We start from the raw sequence: 25,092 nt of genomic DNA on the forward strand, positions 1-25,092 counted from the left end.
CCGCACCGCCGCCCTCCCGCCAGCCCGGGGCACGCACGTCAGCGGCGAGTGGGGTGGGCAGCGGGGGCCCACAGCTGACTGGTGGGGCAAAGCCCACCTGGCCTTCCCCTCTGACCCTGGGGAGCTGGTGGCTGCAGAGCAGCGTCTCTCTGGCAGGCCACACGTGGCGGTGGCTACCACCCAACTCACTTAAAGGAGACACCTGGTTAGGACTGGCTCCCCGATGTCAGGGAGTGACCGGCAGCCCCGGCTGCCAGGCTGGAGGAGGGGTCTCCCGGCCACGACCTCCTCTCAGCTCAGCGGGCCGCCGGGACCCCACAGGCCTCACGGCTGCAGAGACTGGCCGCTCCTTCCATCCGGGAGGGGCCGCAGCGGCCACCTGCGGCTCGCTGTCTTGTGTGCCACTGGCACAGCCTCTCAGGGGCCAGTGCTTTGGGGGGTGGCCGTCCGGCTGAGCGTGAGGGACCCAAACACTCCTTTCCTCCAGAGCCTCATCCTGTGATTCTACTAGAGCCACGTGGAGGAGCCAGCAGTGTCAAGGGGGAGAGGCCGGCACACCCCCCTGGCACGAAGGGCTGGTTGTGAGCAGGGCAGAGTGGCCACGTGCATGCCCCACGCCACCCAGCCTCCTTGTATGGTTGGCCTCCTGTCACCCACGTGGAGCCTGGCTCCCAGGATGCCCTGGGGAACAGCCCACGTCACCCACACAGCACAGCCACCCGGGAGCAAGTGTCGCTTTCGCTGCTGTTTGGAAATCTCCGGCACGCGGGTGGGAAAACGAGTGCCGGTTACTTATTTGGGCCCTGCGGCCATTGCCAAGGGCAGCAAAGCCACCGGCTGTCTGTCCACCTGGATGCTGTCAGGTCTCCCCTGGGGCTCTGCACTGAGGGGGTCCCCAGGGTGACGTGGGGACACAGGAGACCCCTGTCATCTCCTGCACCGCGCCCTTCACTCCGTCAGCCAGCGGCTCTCCCCTGTTTGCAGCTCCGCCCACGGGCCCGGCGCGTCCGGCACTGGCACCACGGTCCTAACTCGGGCCCCTCCTCAGAGGTCACGCAGTGCTTTCCTCCCAGGGGAGGGCAAACCCGGCGGATGTGAACAACGGGTCCCCGCCCCCGCCAGCATGGTTGGTCACGGTGAGCAACGGCGCGAGTGCCCAGAGCACCTCCCTCAGGTCCGAGTGACAGGGGAGAGAAGCCCTCCTGGTGGAGAGCTTCCGACCTTGGACCGAAGGCTGCTCCCGGGTCGCAGGGCAGTGCTGGCCCTGGGGAGAGAGGGCCACCAGGCCTCCCCCCAGCCCCCAGCAGGGGCCGCAGGGCTGCTGCACAGGAGGTGGACATTTGGAGCCGGGTCCCCTGTGTGGGCCAGAGGGACGGCACACACTCAGACCCCAGCACGAGGAGTGAACGTGGGCCGGCTCTGCCTCCACCAGGACTCGTGAGCACACCTGTTGGTGTGTCTGGGGCATGACCGTCCTTCCTCGTTCTTCTGCGAGGGCACCTTGCCTGAGCAGCAGACGGCACAGCGGGTGGCAGTGGTCTGGGGGCTGAGGCAGCAACGCAGGGACACGCGACAGAGACTCTTCCTGGAGAGAACGCCCCTCAGACCTGCAGCGCGGGCGTGGGCAGCCACAGGAGACAGCAGCTTGGGGCACACGCCGCCTGGGCCGGTCTGTGGTTTTACACTATTTTCAATTTTGATATAAAAATAGGAGTATCAGGGCTCCTGGGTGGCTCAGTCGGTTGAGCATCCGAATTCAGCGCAGGTCATGATCTCACAGGTCGTGAGTTCGAGCCCTGTGTCGGGCTCCCTGCTCTCAGGGTGGGGCCTGCTTGGGATTCTGTGTCTCCCTCTCTCTCTTCCCCTCCTCTGCTCACACTCTCTCAAAAATAAATAAAACTAAAAATATAAACATTGTGGGAAAAATGAAGTAGTACTTCTGAGGATTCTTGTCCCTAGTGAGGGTTAGCCACTGGCTCAGGAAAGAAATGTGGTGCACATACGTCAGAGGAAAGACCACTTCGTGGTGAAGTGAACAGATTTCATTTCTAACAGAAGGTAAGCAGGATGCGCGTCTATACGGCAAATGGCAGCAAACTTTTGGTAAAGGGCATCTACCCCAGCAAACGGAGTCTTGAATTCTGCTCCTCCGGGCCCCGGCAGGATCCTAGCCGCTGACTGCCCCGGGAGTGGGGTGGGGGGCGGCGGTCTGCCGAGGGGCCCGACGCAGGGCGGGATCCACCTCCTGTGCATCCTCTTACTCAACGTAATCTCTCCTTCCTCGTTTCATTCAAAGTCAAAATAAGAGTGTGGACTCAAGTCTTTCGGGTGACGTGGCTCCTGCTTCCCGCCTATTTGTAGGATGCTCGCAAGGCCGGTGTCACTGCCTGCAACCCAACGCACTCCCCTCCCAGTCAGTCGGCAGACAGAACCTGTCACTGTCCCTCTGAGTGCCGGCCTGTCACTGGAGGTCACGGAGGTCACGCCTGCCCACGAGAGTGCCACCACCGTGTGCGGCAACAGCACAGCCTGCCAGGCCCCACGCCGCACTGAGAGCCCCTCTTCAAGGACCCTGGCCCCCTCTCCAGGACAAAGAAAGACTCGACGGGGTTTCTGCTGATTAAATACGACCAGTTGGAAAATAAAACAACCAGGTTCCAACCAGAGCCTTCTTCTGACCCTGTGCTAAGTGCGTGCCTCCTTCCCCTGGAAATGCCCACCTGCTGCTGTATTCACATAAGGGAACAGATCAGAGGGTCCTTACAGAAACCAGACATGAAGAGCATAGTGCAGGGGCGCCTGGGGGGCTCAGTTGGTTGAGCGTCCGACTTCGGCTCAGGTCATGATCTCACAGTTTGTGGGTTTGAACCCCGTGTCGGGCTCTGTGCTGACAGCTCAGAACCTGGAGCCTGTTTCAGATTCTGTGTCTGTCTCTCTCTGACCCTCTCCTGCTCATTGTCTCTGTCTCTATCTCAAAAATAAATAAAACATTAAAACATTTTTAAAAAAAAGAGCATAGTGCAGACATTTGCCTCCAGCGGGTTCGCCCACGGGCTGGAAGCCGGCTGCTTGGGTCCCGGCGTCCGTGTGCCCTGATTCATGGCGCTGGCTCTCATGCCGTCCACGTAGGTGTGCGTTGTCCCCAGTGCACTGAGACAGAGGGAGACGGTACGTGGAGAGGATTTCCGGGGAGAGTCCGTCAGATTGGGTCTGCCCATCATTTGCTCACATGACCTAAAGTATCACATCCCAGTTCAGACTCTCCATGCTCCCGCTCACTCACGCAGTCTGCCTGGCCAGCACCAGCACTGCGTGGTTTGAATCTGGGGACAGGAGCTTACGGTCCAGTGAGAAGACCAGCTATTTGCCCTGACTGCCAAGAGTGGGGGCCTGAGCTGCATGTGGGCTGAGGGTGGGTGTCCGGTTCTGCACAAGCGACCTCGTGAAGTTGGGTGGAGGGCTGATTAGTGCTGGCCGAGTCGAGTCAAAGCACTGAGAGCCCTAGAGGCCCTGGGAACAGCTGGGCCACGGGGCAGCCCACCGCCAGGCTCGGGCAGGGTGGTCCTCCAGGGAGAGCTGGCTGGGGGCTGCGGCGAGGAGGCCCGGAGGATTCACCCCAGACGGCCGCCCGAGCAGCTCTGAGAGCCGTGACCAGCAGAGGCCCAGGCAGGGGCCCGGGTGGAAGATGGGTGTTGAGCACATTGGAGCAGTGCCGAGTCTGAGGAGCAAAGAGAGAGTTCAAAGCCGATCACTAAGTGCTTCGCCCGGGGGACTTAGAAGTTAGCAGCAACAGCAAAGGGGGCTCGTGAGGGGAACCCACGGGGCTCCGGCAACTGCAGGTTTGGACAGAGCTTGGGGCCGGGACAAACTGCCCGGAGACACGAGTGGGGGTGTCCCAGCGCCGGGCCGGCCGCTGTCTCCGTACAGTCCTGGACAGGAGTCGGGTTTTGCGGGCGCCGCGATCTCTGGCGGAAGGGCTCTGCTCTGCCGTTGTGCGAAAGCGGTCCTGCCAAACGGCTGCGGGTGGCCAGGGGCCCATGCCGCTCTACCTATGAACACTGAAATCTGAATTTCACGTAATTTTACGTGTCACAGATTCTTCCCTCCCCCAACAATTTAAACCTATTAGAGCCACTTCTAGCTCCCTGTACCAAACAGGAAGGGGGAGATGCCGCCCGCTGCTCGCGGGAGGAGGCAGGGCCGACCACAGGTGCAGGAGCCCCGTGTTCTCTCCCACCTTCCGTCTTGAATACCCTGCGCATAGATGCTCACGTCCTACGAGAGGGAGTGCCCAGCTCCTCGGCATGGTGGGTGACACACAGCCAGGTCCTCCCCCCCATGGCTGCTGCTCCTGCTCTCAGACACCTGGCCAGGCCACTGGCCATTCCTACCAGCCCATCGGGCTTCTGTTTTTGTGTAATTTCTACTCAAGATCATGATCGAGAGTAAGGTTTGCCACCTCGATAAAGCTCAGGCTAATTTCTCCAGAATGGACTCCTTGCTTCATTGTCTGCATGAGTGTGTGTTCACTGCCTTCCATTTGTTCCCAAGCCCTTCCTTGAAACTTGTCATCCAGAGGGAAAGAAGAGATAGACAGATGATACATGATAGACAGATGCGTGGATGAATGGGTAGATGGATAGGTGAATGGACAAATGGATGCATGGATGGATGGATGCGTGGATGGATGGGTGGATGAAGAGACTGATGCATGGATGGATGGATGGGTAGGCAGACAGAAAGACCCACAGCAACAAGCCAGTGTCTGGAAGAATGCAGGCAATTAAATCAATGTGTGTTGAGTGTCTTTGACCCCAGGTGGTGGGACCTAAGCCATGATGTCCAGACACTTGGGAGAAAGGCTCTACTCTTCTTTCCTGTTTGGCATCTCCATGGCCCTAACCCTTCCTCCCTCCCATTCTGCTTCTCCTCGCAATAGGCTCATTTCGCGATTGTTCTTCAGAAGCAATGAATCAATTCTCTGCGCCTGCAGGAAGTCCCGGGGAGGGCACTCCTGAGGGACCACAGGCTACGGTCGCTCTGTGGTGTCTGCTGCCTGGAGCCCGGGTTCAGGGATGGCTCTCATCCTTAATGGGCACTTTCTTTGATGTTTTATAAGTCTGTCAGATGAACCTAGTGTAAGAAAAAATGGAGTCACCGAGGTTCTTCTCAGTAAATTGTGGTAAAAGACTGCTTTTCCTTCGTTTTTTTTTTCTTTTCTTTTTCCTTTTTCATTTCTTAAAGACCTAATATTAAAGTTTTTGTTCTGTGTTCTTGTTTCCTTGGGGGCCAGCTGAAGAGCGTGGCTCAGCCCTGGTTTCCAAAACAGGTGTTTTCAGGGTAGGTGGGAACCAATGCCCACCATCAAATGTCTGTCCAGCTCCTTAGGGCTGTCAGCCGGTCCTCACGACAGCTCTGGGGGCCCACAGGGTGGAGGCGTCACTACCACCATGCTCTTGGGGAAACTAACACCCGGGAAGATTATCTGCTCCACACCACGCGGCTCCTACACGGAACAGCTGAGAATACACCCAAGTAGGTTTGACTTTTAATCCACAAAAATGTGCTCTACTGGTCACGACCTGACCCAAGGTGCAACGAAAACTATGAGGTTAAGGAAATCAGGCCACACGTAACAACAGGTGTGACAAACAGGAGCGGGAAGAGAGGCTTCCGGAAGAACTCCTTCTCCAGTCACCATGAGATGTTACTGAATCAGAAATCGTATAAGCAGAGCCCTGATGATGTGGGTTCAAGGTTTTTTGATCCTTCATTTGCAATCACATGGATAAAATTATAACAAACCAGAAATTGGCAAGTCATTAGGACAAAATAAACAAAAGGAAAATAAATATTTTCTGTGATACCCTAAGACATTCCCTTTTCTCCACCTACATTCCTACATTTTTGTTCCTCTATGCAAAGAATTGATACGCACAAGGATAATCAACATGAGACACGTCTAGGAAATGCTAAATTTCATTCACTATGCATATTAATTGTTATTAAGGCAAAGAAGGACTATCACTGAATTGTAAAGAGGTTTTGGAACTCCCCAAGCGTCCAATTTAAATGAATTTTTTTGTGTGCTGTGATTTTAATTAAAGATCTTTTTCAGAGAGGAGTTAAAAGATCTTTCAAGGCTCATCTCCTTGCCTCTGCTGCAGACACCACGATAACACTTATAAGTCATCAAAACTCCTAAACCCCACATCCTAGTCAGAAACGTTTGCCAACTCAGTCCATATATCCTAGAATTCGAAGCAGAAATGTGGTTAGATAAATATGTGGTATCAGAGAAATTCAGGGGTCCCTCTCTCGCTCGACGACTTACCACGCTAGCGCGGGCAACCGAAGCAACAAGCGCACGGCCCAGCAGGGGGCCCAGAACCCACGGGGTGGGGGTGAACCGCCGCCTCCTGGGAAGCAGGTGGCATTTCATTTGTTCTGCCTACGCTTTGTTCCTGGTGGACGCCTGGCAGCTGGGTCACGACGGGCAGCCCTGCCTGGCCCCACTCGCCATGGGAAGAGGCTGGGTGGCACCAGTAGACACTGGGTGCTCTTGGATACACCCTGGAATCACCAGTAACTTAGAAAATGTTGCCACACAGACAGCGCCCCCGGGTTCCAATCTCATGGGTCTGGGGCGTGTCCTGGGCATGAGAAATTTTAAAATCCCCCCAGGTGAATCTAAGGTGCATCCAAGGTTGAGAACACGGAGGGGATGCAGTTTCTTAAAGTGGCCAAGAATTCTGGGGGTTGCTTCTGGCCTTCCTAGGCTCCTCTGTGTCGGGGCCATTGGCTAGAGGAAGTTCATGAGGGTAAGGACGCTGTGTGGGCAGCGGCGGATGCAAATGAGCCAGAGGCTGGCTCTCGCCACATTCTGAAAGCGGCCCGAACTCCAAGCTGCCGTGGCAACCCCGCGGGAAGGAAGGGCGGCTGTCTCCCTCCCGCACGGCTCCTGCTCGCCCACACCTGCGAGCTCAGGTGCCCCGGGCGGGCATGCTTTTCTTTGGTGCCCAAGCGACCGCATGCTTGACCAGTTTGCAGGAAATGGATAGACACAACAACAACATTATTAAGGCAAGCGTGACTCTCATGTATAAGAGTGTGCACCTCCTACCATCATATCCTTTGGGGGATATATCCCTGGTTTGCACCTTGGGGGCTATGGCCCGCTTGCCGTAAGTATGGCTGTCGTAACTGTTGTACTCAAACGAGGTCTTGGAATATTTCTCCAGCTCTTTGGCCAGGTTGGAGCGAGGTGTGGTCGTGGGCACGTTGTTTCTGTAGCCGTAGTGTGGGATCTCGAGCTGCTTTACAAAGCACATTGGCCTGCAGGCAAACAAGAAACAATCGTAGTTGACTTTCTCGCGGCTGCAGGGAGCACGCGGCTCACGTCCGGCTGAGGGCGCACGGCTCAGACCGCGGCGCCGCGATTACACCACACTGAACAGGCTGCCTGCCCAGCTTTCAACGTGCACAGTAGAGAGAAAGACGAGGCATCTAACTGTCCCCTTGTTTCTCTCTCGGGGCCTAGCCGGCTTGATGGACCCGGGAAAGGCCTCACATCCAGGCCTGCCTTCCCGTGGCTCAGAGAGTAAGAGTTACAACAGAGGAGTGAGCTAAGCAGACATTTCCCTTAAAAGAGTAAGCGGAAATTAGAGACACACCCTTAGGGACCCAGGCTGACACTAAATGGACATTAAAACGGGACGTGTAATATGTTTTGACAAACACTGGCCTGTGCCTCCCGTATTCACTGGGTGGTCATTCAGCTCTCCAGCCTCGGGAGTAAAGTCTTTAAACGGAAGAGCACTCGGTTACATACGTCCATTAATCTTCTGCCTTGTGCTGTGCGTGTGCTGTGTGTGAGTGTGCTGCGTGTGCATGTGCTCTGTGTGTGCGTGCTGTGCGTGTGCATGTGCGTGTGCTGCATGTGTGTACTGTGCATCATGTGCATGTGTGTGTTCTGTGCATGCACTATGCATGTGCTCTGTGTGCTGTGTGTGCACTTGTGTGACTTACAGGCAAGCTGTGCGGAGGATTCCTTTCACTCTTCACTCAGCCCCCCTCATGCTAGTTATCTTTATTTTACCAGATCATCAACACATTTATTTTGGTTTCGTTAATTCGGCCTCTTCCTGTCAAATTAACAAAAGAATGTGGAGATTCATTGAATGCCTATTATTTGAGGCCCTTTACCAGGTAGCACGTGGAGGTGCATAAATGAGTAAAACCCTTGGGCTCGCCTTCCAGGAGCTGGCAGAGTGTGCCACTGAGAGTCAGGTGTGAGGTCAGCAGTCCAGGCGATGAGCTGGGGCAGGGAAACGTTCCAGGGGCGGGGTGCAGGGGTGAGAGGGGAGAGGCAGGGGCACGGACAGCATCTCTGAGCACCTGTGGGTGGCGGGGAGCCTGGGGCCAGGAGGGTAGTCTGCTCTGCCCAGGGGCAAAGTGGGGAGGCACGGTCCCCAAACCTTCAAAGGACTTGGCCCAGCTCGGAAGTAGCTGGGCCTGGAGCCGAGGCGTCAGGGAGAGGGTGGTTTGCTGGGGGACAGAGGCCGTGACGGAGGCCCCTGCTGCGGCCGGGAGTGGAAAATGGGACAGAATTGGAAACACTAAGCCCTCCTGTTGCACACTCTGCTTGAAGACTTTTCAACTCTTAGCTAAATGGGTGTAGGTTTAAATGATCTCTTTCTCCCTTCCTGTCTCTTCCCCTGCATGGAGGCACCATGGGGACCGTAAGGTGGCCCACCCGGAGACCAGGCCCCCCAGGCCTCGCTCCTAACTGGGCCGTCGGTGTCTGCGGTAAGCCATCAGGAGCCGGGGAGCACGGGAGAGCCCCGGAGGCCAGGCCAAGGCGCCAGCCCGGATTAAGTCTTCCGGAGAGAGCCCGCAGTCCCCACCGGCCGGGCTGGCCTCTGAGACGGTGGCTGAGGGCCCCGCCCTCCATGGCGTCTCCCGCTCTCCTGGCCAGGCCCAGCCCTGGCACGTAAAGAAGGCGTGCAGGTGCATCATCACTGGCCCACAGCCGTCTGTCCCATTACCATCTGCGGTGTTTTCCGTGGCATCGGTCTGTACAAAGGGGCCCTTGGGTAGGAAGCCACGGAGACCACGTAAAGGCTGGTGCTTTGGGCACCACATCAGAATGGAGACTAGTGTCTGCACGAGGCGATGTTTGCAGTCTGGGATGCTTCTGGTCCGTCGCCAGCCCCGGAAACTTCTCTGGGGAATGATGTGTGTGTGGGGGAGATGAGGGGATGGGGGAGTCTCACGAGACGTGGCCTGTGGTTCTTTCTAGCTCGGGGGTCTTCCCGAAGGAGGCAACGGAAATGGACAGCAGCCTTCAGCTTCGGTTCGTCCCTGCTGCTCTCAGTTTTCTCGGGCAATAACCACCCTTCTCAGACAGATGGGGCCCGAGGGGCGGCCATTCACCCCGTCTGCCTTACCGTCTGGGAAGTGGGGGCTGCAGGCACACGGGGTGCACACGGAGACTTCTGGAAGGGTGCACCCCGATGTTTATGGAGGGCTTGCCTCTAAATAGTAGGATTGTAAGTGATTTTTTATTATTTTTGCCTATTTAAGTATTTCTCATTTTCCATAAAGATATTAGCTTTTCTACTGAGGGACTAAAGGGTATTTAACTGCTGTGTAAAACCCCTTCAGAACGCGCTGAGTAACAGAGCACAACCAGGCAGGTGCTCAGGCCATTTGAACAGCAATTTCTTCCAGGTGATTTATCCCAAAGAAATAATTGAACAGAAGCAAAACTTGTGTGCACACGTGTGTGTGCGCGCGCATGCGTGTGTGTGTGTGCGCATGCCATGGCCACTGAAGAGTCGGAATACCTGGCGAGGGCCCGGCGGCCTGGGGAGTGCAGGGAGCAGGCAGAGATGAGCTGACAGCGGGTTTGTCTGGGATGAAGGTTCCCCCCCCCTTTCCTAAACGTAAGAGAACAGCGGGTGGGGCGCCCGGTGGCTCAGTTGGGTGAATGTCAGACTCTGGCTCAGGTCATGATCTCAGTTTGTGAGATCAAGACCCACATCAGGCTCCCTGCTGTCAGCACAGAGCCTGCTTGGGATCTTCTCTCTCCCTCTCTCTCTGCCCCTCCCCTGCTTGTGTTTTTTTTTCTCTCTCTCTCAAAATACATTAAACATTAAAAGTGAAAAAGGAAAACAGTGGTGGGATCAGGGGATCTGTGAGGTCTTCCTACTGGGACCATCAGGGACCAGGTGGGTTCAGGCGAGTCACTCGGTCGTCCGGCTCGGGGTTCTCAGTCGTCAGGTGTCTGAGGATAGAAGCCCCCTGAGGTGGCCCGTGCTGAGAACAGCTTCCGCACCCACCGTGAGGGGGCGCCAGGCTGCTCTTACGCCCTCTCCTCCACATTAAGGTAAAATCGTTTCGGGCATCCGTCTCATTAACGTGCAGATCCCCCCCCCCATCCCCCCTAACGTTCACAGAATCACAAAATACTTTCAAGGCCAGAAAGAAATTCAGAGACAGCTCTGTCCACTTACAGCAGGTGGGCGGAGACCAGGACACTGAAGTGACCCCCTGCCCCCACGTAGCCCCCGTGGGCAAGGGGTGGGCCGGGGGCTCAGCCCGTTACCCACACCGGTGACGGTGCACGCCTGCCACTGCGTGAGCCTGTCCACCTCGCCCGGACCCCCATGCCCCGGCGTGCGGGGCTCACACGGGCCTCAGGAGACGACGCGCTGGCATCTCGTACCTTAGCACTCGGTCTGAGGCCTGGTTGGACTTGGACACGTCACAGCTCTGGTGCTTCTCCTGGGCCTTTGCCAGTTTCTCGGCTGCAGCGATAGGGCACCCAGAGAGGCTGTAAGGACAGAAAGGGATTTAATGGTCTCCTCCACCGGCTTCACAGCACACTGACCCCATCACCACCGCCAGCCTGTCCCCTGGTCAGCGCGAGAAGGTGCCAGTGCAGGTTCCCGGATCTGCCGTGGGACTTCCCGATGGGATGGGGTAGAGGCGGCACTTGGCACCGTGTCCTCCTGGGCTCCGGAGGGCAGTGCTGCTGGCCAGGCCGTGCACAAAGTGCGCTCAACCCTTCCCAGTGACAGCAGGCCAGGTTCCATGTCATTCAAGAGTACAGGAGCAAGCTGAAATTTCAGACACAGACTCCACTCTGGGATGTTTCTGGAGACGAGGATCTAGCCGTCTGGGTCGGAAGAGCCCGAGAACGGCAGGTCTCTGACCAGCCCCAGAAGGCGAGCTCTCGGCTGACCCCATGAGCGCCACTGACCGCAAAGCTCTGGCTTGTCGCGCACCAGCGTCTTCACGTTCTCCCCGGGGGACGCAAATGGCATCGGGAAGGACCACTGTGAAGGGTTATTTTGGAACTAAATGTTTACAGAAGAGATGGCAGATTGGCTCTCTTGTGTTTGGGCTTATTCTTCATGAACTCAGGGTGTCTATTCTTCGTGTGTCTGTATATGTACCTACACATCCGTGCAGATGCTCACCCCATGTGCGCGTCATGTCTCAAGAACACACGACCGTGCCGAGGTTTGAGGAGGGAGCTGATGCTGTAGACGCTGTACTGAACAGCGCTCAGCGTGAACCTTACCAACCGACTGATCATCCCTTTCTTTGTCCGACCAAGCCTGAGGAGCACAGGGTTGTGGTTTGTTTCATTATAAACTTCACACAAGTGACCACATTTACCAGTCAGGCAAGCGGAGGTTAAGTGAAACTCACAACCGTTTTCTCCATTTAGGTGTAATTTTACATTACTTTTGAAGCTGAAAGCATAGGCCATGAGACAGATCTTAACGGAATCACTCTGCGGTTCATAAAGAAGGATTCGATACGATCTGAGTATTGTGAACAACTTGGTAAAAGTCAGAACAGGGGAGGAAAGGGAATTGGAATTTGTCAGAGCAAAAGTGTGATTCCAAGTGTGCCCACGTAGCTGGCTCACGGTCATGCCAAATGCTCCCCACCTAGTGCTCTTGGACACCTGCAAGTATTCTGGTGGCATCCACACTGACGATGGGGCTTCGGCAGCGCTCAGGGGCAACTTGGTCAGGTCACCGACCACCCAGTGTTGGCGCGCTGGAACCCTTCCCCCTACGGTGCACGGAGGAGAGCTTCCCCCCAGCCCTGGAGGGTCGCTGAGTGTTCCCTACAGACGGCCGTGGGTCCGTCCATCACACCGAGGGGGGCGCCTTCCAGAGGACTCAGGACGAGTGAGTGGAACAAGTCAACAAATCCACGCTGCGAAAACGGTTCTCTGGGTTTGCTTCCCCATGCACCATGCGCCAGTACCCTCCGCTCCCAGAGAGTGACCCGTCTCCCGGGGCAGGAGGGAGAGGGGTGCAGGGCGCATTCCCCCCCGAGGGACGGGGAAGTGGCGTCGGGGAGCCGCCTGCCCCGCAGCGTGGGGCGCAGGGCACTTTGCTTACCTTCTGTGCGAGTTCCTGTTGCTATTTACATGCCCTCGCCCTGTGCAGCCCGGAGTAGGACACTTGAGAACATTCTCATGCATGGCAAGAACTTGACAAGGAAGAGGCAGAGAAGACAGCCCAGCATTAAAACACAGAAATGGTCTGGATACAAGAGTATGCAGTCATTTTAACAAAGCTCGGTTAGTTCACGATGGACAGTCCTACACACTTGTGATGGGCATGGCCGGGAAACACACGTGGGAAGAAGAAGAAGTTTCTCTCAACCTTAGTGTAGTTGGCATGCAAAGCAGGGAGCACTGGGCAGGGGCGGAGGGGGTCGGGAATGTTCCGATGGGGCAGGGAAGCAGAGCCTCCCTACATCCCCCGCATGTCAGCACTGAACATGGGTTAGCCACGCACCAGCACGTGGACCGGCGATTGGTAAGGCATGCCCACACACTCTGGAAACACATGGCATTAAGAAGGCGCGGTGGTCATGGGTGAACAGAGAAATCCACACCTGATTTTTAAATAAAATGAATTAAATAATGAATTTTCATCTGAGAATCAAGTATTTTGTTATTCTTCCAATGAAATGAGCCAGAATAGGAAGTGCAGTCAGCACGAGGACATGGCAGGACGTGGTTCGGAAGCACCTGGAGCCAAGCAGCCTGTTGCTGGGAGGCAGCGTTTGAGTTTGCACGTGTTGGGAACAGGCCCCGACAGTTTGCACGTCATCCTCTGTCTGGTTGTCCGCGAGCAGCTACTCTGGGGAGGCTGGAGGGGGTGTTAGGTGCCGACTGAGCTGCAGCACCCGCCCCCGCACAGCCATCCACCGCGAGGCGGCAAGGACTGGTTACCTGTGATCGGACGTGGGGAATGACGTCTGCCCAAACTACTTCTGTGTTTCCTGCGACTTTCCTCTTTCTCTAGAACAATCCTCCCCTCCCTGCTCTTCCCACAGAGTGTGTCCTCCCTGGGGTCCACGGGTCGCCTCCTCACTCCTGGCCAGTTCCTTAAAAAGGGAGTATTTTGGTCTCCTCTTTACGGTTTTTTGGCTCCTGCGTCACCCGGACGTCCAGCCTGGGCTCTGTAAGCGCTGACCTGACAAGGGCGCGTCAGCCTCAGGCTCCCGTGTGTTGGGGAGCTGGCCAGAGCCCCCGGCACCCCCCTCACCTGTACCCTCCCACACCGTGTCCTCGGAGCACGAGGGCTCCCTCCTGCCCCTTTGCTACCCCCTCACCTGCGGGTCTCTGAGGACTGGGGGGCCCTGGCCCCCTCACCCCGCCCCCCCACCCCGTCTCCCAGCAATNCCATCCCAGGCCTCCATCCCCCCAAGGGCCTCAACTCTGGACTCTCCGTCTTCCTGTTACAACATCAGGTGGATCTTCCCGGGACGCAGCTTTCCTCTCAGACCAACGCCCTCTTCCCCGTGTGTTAATCCACTTTCCACAGTCAGGTCCTCCTGCAGACGCAAACCCCTCGGTGCTGGGCTGCGGCTCGTCCTGCCCACGNCTGCCCCCACGGCTCCCCCTCTTCCCCACCACCCTCTCTCAGGTGTCAGCCCCAGGCTTTGCTCAAGCCTGGTGACCCCGGGTCAGGCCTCCCCGCCCATGTGGATCTTTCTGGAACAACCATGCTCTCCTGGCTGCTTCTGTGCCCTCTTCCTCGGCTCCACGTTCCACACATGCACGTCCCAATCTCCTGATTTTGGCTCCTGTCCATTCTCGCTTTGTGTCTCCTCTCCGGGCAATTTCATTGCGGGTTTCAGGCAGCACAGCTGGGGAAACGGATCCCCAGAGCCGCCTGCTCCCTGCCCCTCCCTGCCCCGGGCCCCCTGCTGGCAGCCTGTGGCACTTCCGGGGAAGCTGGAAAACCCGAGCCAGCGTTCCCCCTGGGGCAGAGTCACATCTGTTCCTGGAGTCCGCGTCCTTACGTCCGCCAGGCGGGAATTCTCGGCGTCACCTCCATCCCCTCCCTCTCTCCTCCCGCACGCCAGCCTGTGTCTGTAGTGCATCTTGAACTCGTCCCAGATTTTCCCTTCCTGGCCACTGTCTCCTGCGTGGACCCCAGCAGCCTCCAGACAAGCCGTGGACCCCTTCTCTCCCCCTCAGGACCTGCTCAAGTGTGACCCCGGTGAAGCCTGCGGGGCCCTCAGGAAGCCTGATGCCTCAGTGTGAGTCAGCGTCTGCCTTGAGCGCATGGCCGCGGGGGCCAGTCGTGCCCCACGAGCGGTGTGTCCTCGGGTGTCTAGCACAGCGTGCTACAGACTGGGGTGCGGCACACTCTGCCTTCCACTGGGCTGAAAGGGTGATTGGGGAGCCTCGCCAAGAAAAAACTGGAAAAAAGCACCTAAAAGCTAAAAAGCAAGACATGCCCTTTGAGGAGTCTAATAGTTTTAAAGTTTTCATGATTCTACAAAGAACTATATATAAGTATTTAGAAACCGCTTTCTACAGATGCTCTGGACGGCGCTTGTGAGGCTGGTGTCGAGGGGCCTCCGGCCTCCTCCCGGGCGTGGGGGTCCCAGGTGCGGCTGACCCGTGGTCTGGGGGCACACGCGCCCCACGCAGCCGGTCAGACCACAGCCCCCATCTCTGTCACATGTAGGCTCGTCCTGTGAAAATGACTAGTGTGGGGACTTTCTCAGCCACGAAGGGAACTGATTTTCTACTTCGGAGGTGAAAACGTGTGCCTTCAAGAAAAGCTACAGCCAAAGGCTCCCTGTCCCTGAGACCTCAGAGAGGTCCCCGTGGGCCCGGCCCGCGGCTGGCCCGGAGTCTCGGCTGGTCGGGACCGGGGTGGGGCAGCAAAGCCAGGCCTCAGCGGAAACACAAGCCGGGGGTTCTGACGGGTGGGGTGTCTCCTCAGCTCTGCTCCCTGCTCAGGGGAGCCCGCACCTGCGCGGACTGGGCTGAAGACGTGCAGTGTCTTCACCGTTCGCCAGACGCCATGCTAGTCCCTGGGAAGACAGGGCGAGGGCATCTGCTGCCCACTCTCCTCATCTGAGAATCAGGGCCGGCGCCGCCCCGCGGGGCTCGCAGGGGGTGAGGGAGGCAGGGAGGCTGGTGTGCGCGGAGAGGCCGGCGCGGACAGCGCTCGGACAGGAAGCTGGTGTGGTCAGACCATGCTGTCCCCTGCTCATGTAACACACGGGCACGGCCATGCACTCGAGTTCCTTCGTTTCCGTACCCTCAGGTCTGCTCACGCGGCAGCTACACGGAACATGGGCTTCCTACTTTCAGGAGCCGTTAGAGAATTGGAAGCACCTTGGTTCCCAAAAAGATTTCTTCTGAAAATATTTCGCCAAACCTGTTTTCTAAGCCTCAACGACCATGAGTTTCTCTTTGTTCTGACAGATTTGCGTCTTGAGAATTCCAAAATAAGCCATTTTAATGGGACAACCCTCAAAAAATTCTCTGAACAGTCACCTGGTCATCCTGACGTGTGTTGGCCAAGCTATTTCATCTTCCTGCCAGAAACTGTGTCTCAGTTAATGAGGAAAATCCTTAACCTACCTCAGGCTCAAAAATCGGGATCTTAAACTCATGTTGTCATTTCTGAAAATGTGCCTTTTCCCCTGAGCAATCGATTCTAATTGTATTTAAAGAGCTGGCATACTTTATATGCTGAGAGGAAGACAAACAGAAAAGGTGTACATCATTTCGGTCTCAAATTAAATTTAGTTGTCTTCATAGAGAAATTGCACACTTTCAGAACCTAAGTATTTAAAAAGAATGTGTAAGATCTAGACCCACCCGATCCAAGGCTCTGTATTTAAGGTTTTGTTGTGTGGAAAAGTGGGGGCAGCTGTGACGCGAGATGGACTCTGTACAAGCAAAATGCAGTCAGATACAAACACAAATACGGGCTCGTATATACAGAAGCCTAGATAATTGGGCAAAAAGAGGCTCCGGGACCTTTTTCTCGGCGTCTCGTGGGAGCTTAGCACTGCGGGGGGTGGGGGGGAGGCGGTCTTAGAGACCATCTCAGTCCACTGCTATGATCTCTGAGAGACGGGGGGCGAAGCGACTTGCCCCCGGTCCTGAGCGAGTCAGAAATGGAAGTGGAGGGGAGCCCCCGCTGGTGAGCCGCCGTCCTGGGCCGGGTAGCAGGAGTGACACGCTGGGCCTTGGCGGGGCCGCGGGTCCTGGCCGAGCGGCCAGTCAACACAGGGAGGGGCTGGGGAGACAAGGTTGCGCCGCACTGAGATGGAAATGACAGAGGCACGCGGGGTGACACAAACAGAGCCCCGGGGGTGCGCTCCCACGGGTGTTGGCGAAACACGGACTTACTTTCCGGAGGGACCCTATCTTTGTGCGGGCATCCGGACAAACTGCGGTGATGTGGGTAAAGCCCGGTTACGTGGCCAGTTCCGTCACACCCCGGGGTGGGACACTTGCTCTCTTTCTTTTCTGCTCTCGAGGGATCTAAAAGCGACAACAGGTGTCAAGAGAATGAATTTCTTTACCCATTGAAGACAAATGTGATTAATTAACAACCTGAAGAGACCTTGATAAATAAAGAAAAAAGCAGGTGTCAGGGGACAGGCTGTGATATCAACTTTTGCGTAGGTAGCTCTGTGGTTTTGGGTGATTTTTTTGGACCTGAAACAGTGTAATCATGAATCATAAAATAATTTACTTTCTATGAGACAAAGAAAGACTCTCCCTTCCTTCGCTCCTGATTAATTGCTTTCCCGTGTGTTACATGATAAGCTGTGTTGCTCAGAGAAATCAACATAAATACCGATGAGACAGTGACCTTCTCAGAGAACAGAACCACACGGCGACCCTCGACAATCGCTCTGTGAAATGCGACCAGGGAGCATGATGGCGGAAACCACCGGGCAGTGCAGTTTCCGTCTCGGCGGGTGCTCTAATCGTGTACACTATTAGGTGCACAATTTGTACTGGTATTGGAATTCTTTTTTATCTTGTGACCAGTTCCATGGCACACCAATCAGAGGCTTGTCTGAAAAGAAGCTGAACTCTTAGAAGGCACTGTAAGCAAATGACCAAAATGGCGGAAACCCCACCTGACGGGGGGTGGGTGGGGTGGGGGGAGGAGGGTGATGGGCAATAAAAAATGTTTCAGAAGCTGCTGGAGCAACCGTTTCTTTTGATTTCTTCATCTGTCCTTGGAACCAGAGGAAGGATCTTACGATGCCGGGCATGCGTGCACGCAGTTGGGGGGGTGGTTCTGTACAGCCCTGTCGGCCCTCTGCAGCACCCGCCGAGGGAGGCGCAGGGCAGACCTTTGGTCAAAACTTGAATGCCAGATGCCAGAAGGGCAATGCTATCGTTACTAACGTTATTTCTCTATCCAGAATCGACCACAGTTCATCAACGTGCAGAAGATAGCTCCAGAAGATATTTCTAAGATAAAGCTCAGACCAAATAGTAATAGAAGGGTGCGAAAAATGCTTTTTGAGTCAGTTTTTGAAAACCAGCTGCACAGATTGTCAATAGAGAGTGACTGTGGTGTTTTGGCCCAGGGGGTGTGTGGTTAATGTTTCTTCAGGGCTGTAACCCTTTTCTGTACGTGGCCCATTAACCAGGCCAATCGTGACAGCTAGAAAATATATTTTTGGTTCAAGCTTTTTGAAATCTGGTGGACTTTCGTCTTAAGTCGTTCGTGTGCACTTGAAATGGACAGAGGACTCACAGGACTACAGAAACCCTTTAATGTTTGTATAAAAACTCACCCCCCTTTCTTTTTAAGCTTGCGTTTTAATCTAGGTAACACATCTTTCAGGTCTCGGATGCCTAAACTAGTGCTGTTATCGATGGGCCTACGTGCAGCACGCAACTGTCAGCCACTTCCTACGGGTGTTGAAGATCACAGTTCCCAAAAACAACCTGAAATCATGTTGCCGTGGCTTCTGTTTCTCAATATCTTACTGCAGCTTCCCTTACACATGCAATCAAAGAACCTGGCAGTTTATTGCCTTTTGGGTCATATCGTAATAATATTAGCATAATTTAATTAATGTAAACATAAAATAGTAACAGTTTCAGAGGAAAATACTCATCATTTAAGATCATAAGCTAAATATAAAGAGCATCTAAAAGGTCAACACCGAAATTTTAACTATCATTCATCATCAAGTGACTCTTCTTCATTAGTACTCTTACAATTTCCTAACAAGTCCTATTATTTCATGGGTTTCCAAAGTGTTCTGTAAGTGCAGCTCTGTATAAAAACAAGTGGCTCAAACAATTTCAGTTTTGGAGGACACAGGGTATACTCTCCTCTCGATGCTGCTTGCCTCCACCATCACCTCCCCCATCGCCTCCCCCCCAGCATGCTGATTTCCGGGAATCTCAGTTCACCTGGGAGGTAAACATCCAGGCAAACACAAAACAACCAAGCAAGCAAACAGACCAATAATTCAACCAAAAACCTGCAAGGATGTCTAGAAAAAACAATCGTGCGCTGGGTTTAGCTTGCTCCCCTTCCTCCCTTTCGAGTGGATGCTTGAGGAGAAGAAAGACAGAAGAGTTTCATTCTGCACTTCTTTTGTTTTAGCTCAAGATTTTGGAAGGGTCACTCATTTATAACTTAAATCATTTTGAGAAGATTGTGTAGAAGGGAGAATTGATACCATAACAAAGAAGCTACAATGAAGACTGTTGATATGCTGTGTGGTTGTAGGTAGAGTCCACTGCTATGTTGGTAACGTGTCACATAACTGATTGTTTTGGTAAGGAGGGCATGAATCTCCTGGCCCCAAGTGGGGGTCCTTGCTTGGCTTCATTGATTTGGTTCTGAACATATCTACAGACATCTTGAGGAGAGGCCCGGGAACGAAGAAGAACACACGCGGAAGTGATGAGCTTTGCTTGGAGAAAGAAATCTAGAGAAACTGGTCGAGTCAGGAATCAATGATTTCTGACTCTTTTGGAAGGTCCACACCCCAACCCTTCCCCCATTTCAGGGAGAAGCACATCTCAGGTTTTACTCTTCCTTCCCACCCCTGCCCCATTTATTGAAGGGAAGCAAGCGGTTTGAATTCCATTTCTTGCAAAAATCAAAATAAAACAAAATAACAATAACAAAGCAGAATGAGTAAGAATCTAGGAAGCTTCTGGCTGTAAGGGACCCAGAGAAGCCAGGGGACATGTGACGTGCGCTGCCCCGTGACCCTGCATGCTCCCACAGTACAGTCGCGTGCCTAGCTGCCCGCTCCGCCGTGAAGCCCACTCTGTGAACATCTAACATGTAAGCCCAGAGTGCATTTGCCCCACTGAACCGCCCTGTGAGAGAGGAACTCTTCCTTTCTAAAAATGTTTAGTTGCTCTATGCCTCTCAAATATCCAAATAAAAGGTTCTGCTAGCTCGCACTATGGTCATGAACGTGGGCTGTTTCATAGTCTCCACGGCACCAATGCCAGCCTGAGGCTGCGCTGAGCTATAGAGCCTGTCGCCTTTAAGAAACAGCCCCTTCCTCATATTCCACGCCTCCCGAGGGCCTCCCTTCATCACCGGGAGATGGTGGTCAGCGCTCCAGCACCTGCCAAAGCAAGGACCCCCCGGGCCTCTGGCTAAGGTGTGGCCCCTGCCAGGCTGTGGTCGCAGTGATGCTGTGGAGCCCTGGGCGCACATTGAGAGGAGAATACACACCTATGTCACAGCGGAAGAAACAGGCTTTCTGATTGTTCGATTTTCAAACCAGATCCCTGAACCTCACCACCAGATCCACGGTGGGGAAACTCAGTCTTTATAAGGAATACAATCAAATCCATAAGCTCTGTGTTTGGTCTTAATATGAAAGGATTTAAAGAATTACCAATTTCCTTCTTGAAATTGCTTCTTACTTAGTTCTGAGAGAATCTTGTAACTGAAACAGCCACAGTGTCAAGGTTCTACACGAGGTTAAATCATGACCCACCTCGTATCACAAGTGGACACGGTTGTTACTGCAAACATGAAGTCAATCATACACTCAGTGTGTTTTCACGTTCTTAGTAGCTATAGTGACTATACACGTGAGTCATTAAATACACAGATATATGCAGATGCGTGCCCTTAAATTTCCTAAGTGAAAATCTATGAAAACTATCGCACTGCGTGGTTTTTTGAGTGTTTTATAATAAAGTAAGCGCCACAACTGTTTCCACAATGGGATGGAATCAGTGAGCGGGAATGAATATACTAAAGAAATCACTATTGATCTCAGCTTAGGACACACCATGCTTTGCATAGCAAATGGCTCTCGTTACTTACTATCTTAAGATAATTAATGTGCAGTCACTGCCCTTGTCTTACGTTATCGGTCATTCTGTTACTGTTCAATTTCTATCAGGGACGTTTTCTATGGGGGGGCATTCATCAATAACTGTCATCTGATGATAATTTTATAAATCATGATGCCACCTGCCCAATCCGGTGTATAAAATACGTGCTTCATCCCTGATTGGCTACTTGTTGTGTATACCCTGGCCTCTCCACATAGATGCTGGCTCCTTTGTAAGAATACAGGCTCACGCTAGTGGTTTCTATCACAGGACGGGCATGTGCGCTAGCCCTGTCTTTCCGAGGCAGGCGTCTCCCGCTGAAATATCATGTTACTCGTCTGCTCTGATAATAGGACATTGAGCTGCTTTGTGTATTTCCCAGACAAATGTTTTATTTGCTGTCCAGCAACACAGCCACAAAATAGACTTGTGTAACCAACTCTGAGAAATCTGCACTGGGGACGGGACTCAGGGTGGCGCGCACTTCGCCTGCGGGCTATCCCGGCACCTCTTCCCCTAGCTCCTGCTTGCGCGAGGCAACTTACGTTAGGTAGAAATATTACCTTTACCATAGTATGGCTTTTTGACATGGCTGTCACTGGACTTAGGCTTTCTCTCCTCCCCGGGAAGCTGTCTTGGCGACTGCTCTTCATAGGAGCGCACAGCGTCCCGCCTTCCGGCCTCCATCGCCATCTTTTCCCTCATGGCCTTCGCCCTCTCTGTCTCCAGAGCAATGGCTTTCTCCAGGAGGGTCAGGTTCCCCTTGGTCATGTCAAACACCTCCTCAGACCTGTCCGAGTTCACGGAGGTGGTGTCGTCATCTCGTTCGTGATACCCGTCCTCCTTTGCACAGCTGGAGAAAGTTCTAGACCTGGGACTCAGCTGCTCCTCGAGCCTCATGAGGTTCATCATGTCGGAGTAGCTCCTGTCCGGCGTCCTCCCCGCGAAGTCGTCGTCCTGGCGGGCGTGCTGGCGGCTGTTCATGTTGGGGGGCTGGCTCCTGTCCTGCGGGTTTGTCTCGCTCAGTTTCCGGGCCAGATCGAAGCACTGATTCCTCAGGCACTCCAGGCTGCTCAGACACACCTCCTCGTCACTCTCCTCCACCATCTTGTCCACGAGCCCGTTGTTCATGGGCTTTCCCAGCATCACGTAGTTCATGTTCCTGCTGTCTTGCTGTGACAGCGAGTCTGCATACCCCCTGTCGCCCAGGCTGTCCGCGAGCACCACACCGTGCCCCTGCGCCAGCAGCTTCAGTGAGTCCACCGTCTCCCGCACCACGTCGCTGTCCAGGTCCAGGCTCAGCTCGCTCTTCCGGCCCAGCGTCTCGTTCCTGTCGCTGCCATCGTCCAGGCTGGTGGACGTGTTGCTGTTCATCTCCGACTCGGTCCTGGCCCGGTAGGCTGCGTCCTCGGCAATCTTGCCGAGGTTCAACAAGGACTTGGCCACCAGCTCATCATAGTTATCATACTCATCATTATTGTTATCATCCTTTTCTGCGTCTTGCATTATTCGAGTATTGTGACAGTTCATTTGATGGTCTTCTGCAAAGAAAATAAAAAGAAAAAGGACAAAAAAGAAAAGAAAAGGAAAAAATGGCTAGAACTGGAAGTTTCGTTGCAACAGCATGGAAAGCAACTCAATGGCATGTCAAACCCTGTTCACTGCACACCGGAAACTAAGGTCCCGCGCGCGGCTCAGTGGGCGTTGTGGCCCAAAGGGAGCGGACTGCTCTAAAACCAGGGGCCACAGGAAGCTAGAAACTTGCTAGAAGCTATCGATTTCCTTAATTATTCTTAAGATAAACCAGTATATGCGGTAAATGTAATTTTAAAATATTAATTTTTCTTTCTAAATTTTACGAGTGACTGTTATTTTTTATCCACTTAATTTATTTACAGCCCAAACAGATGCATGATAATTACACTCATCATATTACCAGGCTTTCTAAGAGTTCATGAACTTTGCTCGTTACCAACTCTTAAACAGATGTTCACAGCAATTGCTTTTAAATGGTTTGTTTTCACGGTGGCGCTCAGGCAGCACATTGCAAGGCCCCGGGCTCACGCAGCGACACCACCTACGCTGGGCGTTCAGGATCGGAAGCACATGTTTGGATTGAATTAAGCTATTTTGAACTTTCTACCTTATAGACAATTCATTATGATAGGCGCTAAGGCAACAGGAACGCGTGTAAAAATTTAGAAGCTAAATCTAATTCACTGTGGTTCCCGCATGCCTGTCTCAGCAGGGTTGAGGGAGAGGGGGAGAAGAGTGTGCGGTGACCAGAAGCCCAAAAAATGCAGGACTGAGGTCAGTTGGTGCAACCAGGGCCCGTACGACGTGGCATTTAATGTGGCCAGTGCACCCCTGTGTTGGCGTGCCTCCCAGCCTCAGGAGAACTTGGGTGAGTTGCTAGAAATGATGTATGAACAAGCATTATGTCCAGTCACACAAATGCATTTAGGAAAATTTGCTGAAAGAAGACCACGTAATAAAACCCCAGAAATGTATCCTGTTTCACACTAGAGGAATGTTCAGGACACTCATCTTTCTCATAAACGCTACCAGGAACACTGCGAATATCTGTAATGGTATGTATGGCTTCTAAAGAGTCCCCTCCCCTGGCCCCCTAGACTGGATTTAGTCACCTCCACGCCACTTTCACATCTGCTTTCTGTTTCTTTGATTCAAAAAACCAAGAAGAAGTGTTCAAGTTTATCCCTGTGCTGAGGAAATGAGGCGTCTTGATTAGGAGAAAGTACCTGTTTGCTAACAGCAGAGTTAGGGTGTCCCCGGGGCCTCCTTTATGGATTTCGTGCTGTTCCCTCAGAAAAGACTTTAGTTGGTAAAAGAGGTCTGGGCACCAACATATCAATAACAATTTTTGTTAGCCCACAGAGTAAATCAACACATTTTAAAAAATCTAACACATCTTTCTAAACATCAGCAATGCTAATTTGTTGTATGTTAGTCATAGAGAATCACTAATTGTATAAAACAAATATTGTCTCTTTTCTGGATAGCTCCTACAAATAATTTTCTTTTGTACAGAGATCCATGCACTCCCAAAGCAAGAGAACAGAAACCTGGCCCGGTGAGCACAGCGGGAAAGACCGTGTGGAAGGCCTTGACGACTATGCACTGCGCCCTTAGCCCAGCATTCAAGGTTATACAAGTTGAAGGCGATCCTGTCCTAGTGAATGCTTGAAAACGTGAAAGTCATATTCTCCTCTCCATGTGCACGCTGATTGTTAGGTCCCTGGGCTGTGACTGGAGACACCCTGGGGCAGCGTGGCTGGCGACTTTGAGCCCAGCACCACTGTGCCTGTGCGGGACCGACCGTGACACGAATGTATACGTACATTTGAAAACAAGGAAGCATAAGCAACATGTTGGGGCATTTTCCAAGCCGAGTCCGGGGAGAAACCACCGTCAGGCAAGACTTATTATTTTTATGATTTTCTCTGAACTTCCTCTTGTGAAACACATCCCATCGTCCTCGAGAGCTTGGGGAGGAGGAGACGATGGAGGGCGTAACGAAGGACACAGAACGCCTGGCTCACCTCCTGGCTCCTTCCACGACCGTGAGGGAGGCTGCACAGAACTTGCCAGCGATCCATGGGAAAGACCTCTGCCCCTTCCCATTACACTGCAGTTTTAGGGAATTTCAGTGAATTCTCCACATTCTGAATCTTAGGATGGTCTTCAATTCATTTGTCCCAAATAGGAAATGGTTTTTGCTGCATTTCTGAGCTTGCCCCTCGGCCCCCCTGCAAGCCCCCACCCCCTGGGGAAGGAGCCCAGGGCAGGCCCCTGTCTGGGAACAGGGAAGGGAAACCGGGTCAGCGTCTGGCCACCCAGCCGAGTGCAGCTATTCCTCCAGGCCACCGGGCTCGGCGTCGTCCGAGGCTGCGTGACCGCCGTCCGTAAAGGTGGCGACGGCTGGCAGAATGGTGCCAGGGGCCAAAACTCCTTGCAGGTTGATGGAATTTCTCAAGCTACCGGCATTTAACTATTTGAAAACGTATGTGCAATAAAGTCAGCTCTTCATTACGTGGGCTAATGGAGGGGAACCGTCAGTCAACCCATCAGCAAGCAGGCACCAGCCTCCTCCAGGATTCAGTCATTTACAGAATTGTAGCTCTGGTTTTGTGTTTTCAGGCAATTTACTCTACTTATGCTGTGCTGAGGCTAATAGCGAAATGGGGTCACAGGTGAAAGCGGGTATGATGCATGGGCCAGAGTTTTCGGTGCCGATTTGGGGTTAACCACGTGGCACCTGACAGTCCGCAAACTGAAAGTCCAACCACAGGAACTTCAGAGTCCACTGGACTAGTTCTTCACGTGACCCACGCTCTATCAGACGGGGAGAATGTGCTTGTGCTGAAAACAAGGATTTTACCTGAAAATTATATTAAAGTATAGGTTCTTGTGCTACAGAA

The 25,092-nt window shown here is 53.6% G+C and overlaps 1 protein-coding gene across 1 annotated transcript in view; it reads right to left on the reverse strand.

Annotated features, from left to right (window-relative positions):
- MYT1L (myelin transcription factor 1 like) overlaps positions 1–25,092 on the reverse strand; it is a 276,307-nt gene that overhangs the window by 66,932 nt on the left and 184,283 nt on the right. Inside the window, exons 8-12 of the mRNA XM_077758294.1 lie at positions 21,214–22,191; positions 16,706–16,840; positions 12,429–12,519; positions 10,730–10,837; positions 7,124–7,335 (exon numbers count right to left, since the gene is read on the reverse strand). Of these exons, the coding sequence (XP_077614420.1) occupies positions 7,124–7,335; positions 10,730–10,837; positions 12,429–12,519; positions 16,706–16,840; positions 21,214–22,191 (1,524 nt within the window). The remainder of the gene's footprint in view (positions 1–7,123; positions 7,336–10,729; positions 10,838–12,428; positions 12,520–16,705; positions 16,841–21,213; positions 22,192–25,092) is intronic.

Source organism: Crocuta crocuta, unplaced genomic scaffold (genome assembly GCF_008692635.1).
Source record: "Crocuta crocuta isolate KB4526 unplaced genomic scaffold, BGI_CrCroc_1.0 scaffold750, whole genome shotgun sequence".
Lineage (NCBI taxonomy): Eukaryota > Metazoa > Chordata > Mammalia > Carnivora > Hyaenidae > Crocuta > Crocuta crocuta.